The following is a 3,171-nucleotide window of genomic DNA, read 5'->3' on the forward strand; positions in this document are numbered from 1 at the left end:
ATTTCAATCCCACTTTGTAACGCAACAAAATGTGAATAAATCCATGGGGGGTGAATACTTACATGTATGATACCCACTTCATAGTCATCCATTCACGTGTGATAGAAGGTTATAGAGGGCAAGACAATAAACTGTGTCTTTGGAGCAATGATAGTTGTGTGAGTGAGAATACTCATTCAGTTAAGAACTCCATGCAACAATCAACTGGCTATAGTTACTACCTACAGTACCCACAGTATCTAGCTACATTATCGGTTACAGTCACAACTACTTACCTATCTGTATGTAAATGAGTACACTTTTTTTATAAAAGAGGAAGAGACATTCACTTTGTCCTCAAAGCTGCAGTAAGATTGGTTCAGACTGATGCATGTGAGTGGACAAGGGACGCTTGCATTGCAATGTACAGTAAACACATAAATCATGTAAGACTAAAGCAGTGAAAAGTCAAGGACATTCTCAGTCATTCATCAGATACTGATGTCTACTGAAGAAAAGATGTCAAACCATCATAAGCTAATGGAGCTGAAGTATGTCATACATCCCTTAAATCATGTGGATTGCTACTACAGTACCACTCCTTGTGTGTCTCAGACTCAGGCCACGACAGGCCTCAGCACCCGAATGCCTGCTTTATGCTCACACGTTCCGTAATCTCCAAGTAGTTCACCACAGAACGGGTTTGTTTCGTTTGCTCCAGGAAGCAGCATACTGTAGCACTCAAACAAGACTCTTCAGAAGCGCAGTGTGCCTTTGGCGATGAAGGGAGACCAGGGTAGGGGCAGGCACAGGGGGGCTGAAGCAGTGTTGGTGGTGTGGTTATTCTGGAAACGATAAATTCCCTTTTTGAACTACATTTCTCCTCTTTTTTGTACTACTGTTGGATACTGTTGTGAACAGGTAATTTGACTATTGGATAAGTCACACTGACAAAGCCAACTCCATGCAGACATCAACAAGCACATTTGGATTATAAGATTTTAAGTCTGACAGAAGGTCAGTTTGAGGGAAAGGTGTGAGGCGCTAACAGGGGGAGCTAGGGGAGGAGTGAGCACATGGTCTCTGGTGTTTCTCATCACTGACAAATGACGAGTCCAGGTATACGTCCTGAATCTATTGCCTTGATATTCCAGCAGCACATGTGAAATGGGAGGCTACACACCTGTCCTATCCTTTGACCCCTCAACCTCACTGAGAGGTCAATGCCTGCCGGCTGGCTACACGTCTGTGAGCATTTTGGTGATGTTGACATAGTTTGTGTTGGCCAGCGTTGTGCAGTTGGCCTGAGTCTTGAGGTTCTCTTCAGGGATGTCCTCAATACTGTTGTTCACCCCTTCCTGGATCTCCATGTAGTCTGATTTACTGATGGTTGATCCGCTCCGGCTCTTTTTCAGCTCTTCATTCGAGTCCTCTTTGGTGACTGGGCCTAGGCACTGGGCCTGCTCCTCGCCCTCCGTCTCACGGTGGTAGAAGTAGTTGAAGTTGGAAACAATGACAGGCACGGGCAAGGCAATTGTCAGCACACCTGCAATGGCGCAGAGGGAGCCCACAATCTTGCCACCAATAGTGGTTGGGACCATGTCACCATACCCTACTGTCGTCATGGAGACAACAGCCCACCAGAAGGCGTCTGGGATGCTTTCAAACTGCGATTCGGGCTCATCAGCTTCCGCAAAGTAGACAGCACTGGAGAAAAGTATGACTCCAATAAAGAGGAAGAAGATCAGCAGACCGAGCTCCCTCATACTAGCTTTCAGGGTCTGGCCCAGGATCTGAAGCCCCTTGGAGTGTCGCGAGAGCTTGAAGATTCGGAAGACTCGCACTAGACGGATGACCCTGAGAATAGCCAGGGACATGGCTTGCTGACCCGCCTGGCCATCCTCTGGTTTCTCAGCCAGCTCTGTGGCCAGGGTGATGAAGTAGGGGATGATGGCAACAACGTCAATGATGTTCATGACGTTACCAAAAAAGCCAGATTTGCTGGGGCAGGCGAAGAGGCGCACCAGGAACTCAAAGGAGAACCAGATGATGCAGAGCGTCTCCAGGATGAAGAATGGGTCAGTGAAGTAGGTGGACGTGAAGTAGATTGTGGTGTTGGTGTTGGTGTCAAAGACACTGCGCGGTTCGTCGTCGTCGTTGCGGAAGATGGGCAGGGTTTCCAGGCAGAAGCTTACGATAGAGATGAGGATGACCATGACGGAGATGATAGCGATAATCCTAGCGGGACCCGAGCTCTCTGGGTACTCAAATAGCAGCCACACTTGTCTCTGAAACTCATTGTCAGGAAGTGGCCTCTCTTCCTCCTTGACGAAACCCTCATCCTCTCTGAACAGCTCAATGGCCTCATCCCCCAACTCATAGAAACGGATCTCCTCTGAGAAAATATCGAGGGTCACATTGGCCGGCCGCCGTAGCCTCCCTCCTGACTGGTAAAAATAGAGAATGGCATCAAAGCTGGTTCGGCTCCGGTCGAAGAAATACTCGTTCCTCAGTGGGTCGAAGTAGCGCATCCTCTTTTTGGGGTCCCCCAGCAGAGTATCGGGGAACTGAGAGAGGGTTTTAAGCTGCGTCTCGAAACGTAGTCCAGAGATGTTGATGACCACTCTCTCGCAGCACTCATGGTCAGCGTCAGGGTCGTACTCTGCCGGGTTCCCCGGGTGCGCTGCCGCCTCGTCAGAGGGGTCACCAGTAGCTACAGTCATTCTGCTGGGGGAGCAGGAGGCCTGCACTTTTCAGCCTGGAAACTGCTGGGAGGGGGACGGAGGAAAGGGAGGGGGTTCAATGCCGTAAAGACCGGACGGCCACAGGATGTCACAGGATGTCACCTCATGGATTGATCCGTCTGGAAGGGACAGAGAGCAGAGAGAATTTAAATAATATAGCATATTGATATAACATAAGCAACTAATTTGATAGCGTTTGTGTTAGTCTGTCCAAAAGTATTGGGACAGTGACACATTTTTTGTTTTGTTTTGGCGCTGTGGATGCTACCATGATTATGGATAATCCTGAATGAATCATGAATAATGATGAGTGAGAAATTTACAAGAGGCATAAATATCATACCCCCCAAAAATGCTAACCTCCCCTGTTATTGTAATGGTGAGAGGTTAGCATGTCTTGGGGGTATGATATTTGTACGTCAGTAACTTTCTCACTCATCATTATTCA

The 3,171-nt window shown here is 48.0% G+C and overlaps 1 protein-coding gene across 1 annotated transcript; it reads right to left on the reverse strand.

The window, feature by feature from the left end:
- Positions 1 to 1,217: 1,217 nt before the first annotated feature.
- LOC311134156 (potassium voltage-gated channel subfamily A member 2) lies at positions 1,218 to 2,702 on the reverse strand (the record flags this gene model as incomplete). The annotated part of the gene is made up of 1 exon (XM_084167764.1): positions 1,218 to 2,702. The coding sequence occupies one exon, from the start codon at positions 2,700 to 2,702 to the stop codon at positions 1,218 to 1,220; it is 1,485 nt and encodes a 494-aa protein (XP_084023890.1).
- Positions 2,703 to 3,171: the final 469 nt, after the last annotated feature.

This window comes from Coregonus lavaretus, assembly GCF_964263955.1.
Source record: "Coregonus lavaretus genome assembly, chromosome: 8".
NCBI classification, from domain to species: Eukaryota; Metazoa; Chordata; class Actinopteri; order Salmoniformes; family Salmonidae; genus Coregonus; species Coregonus lavaretus.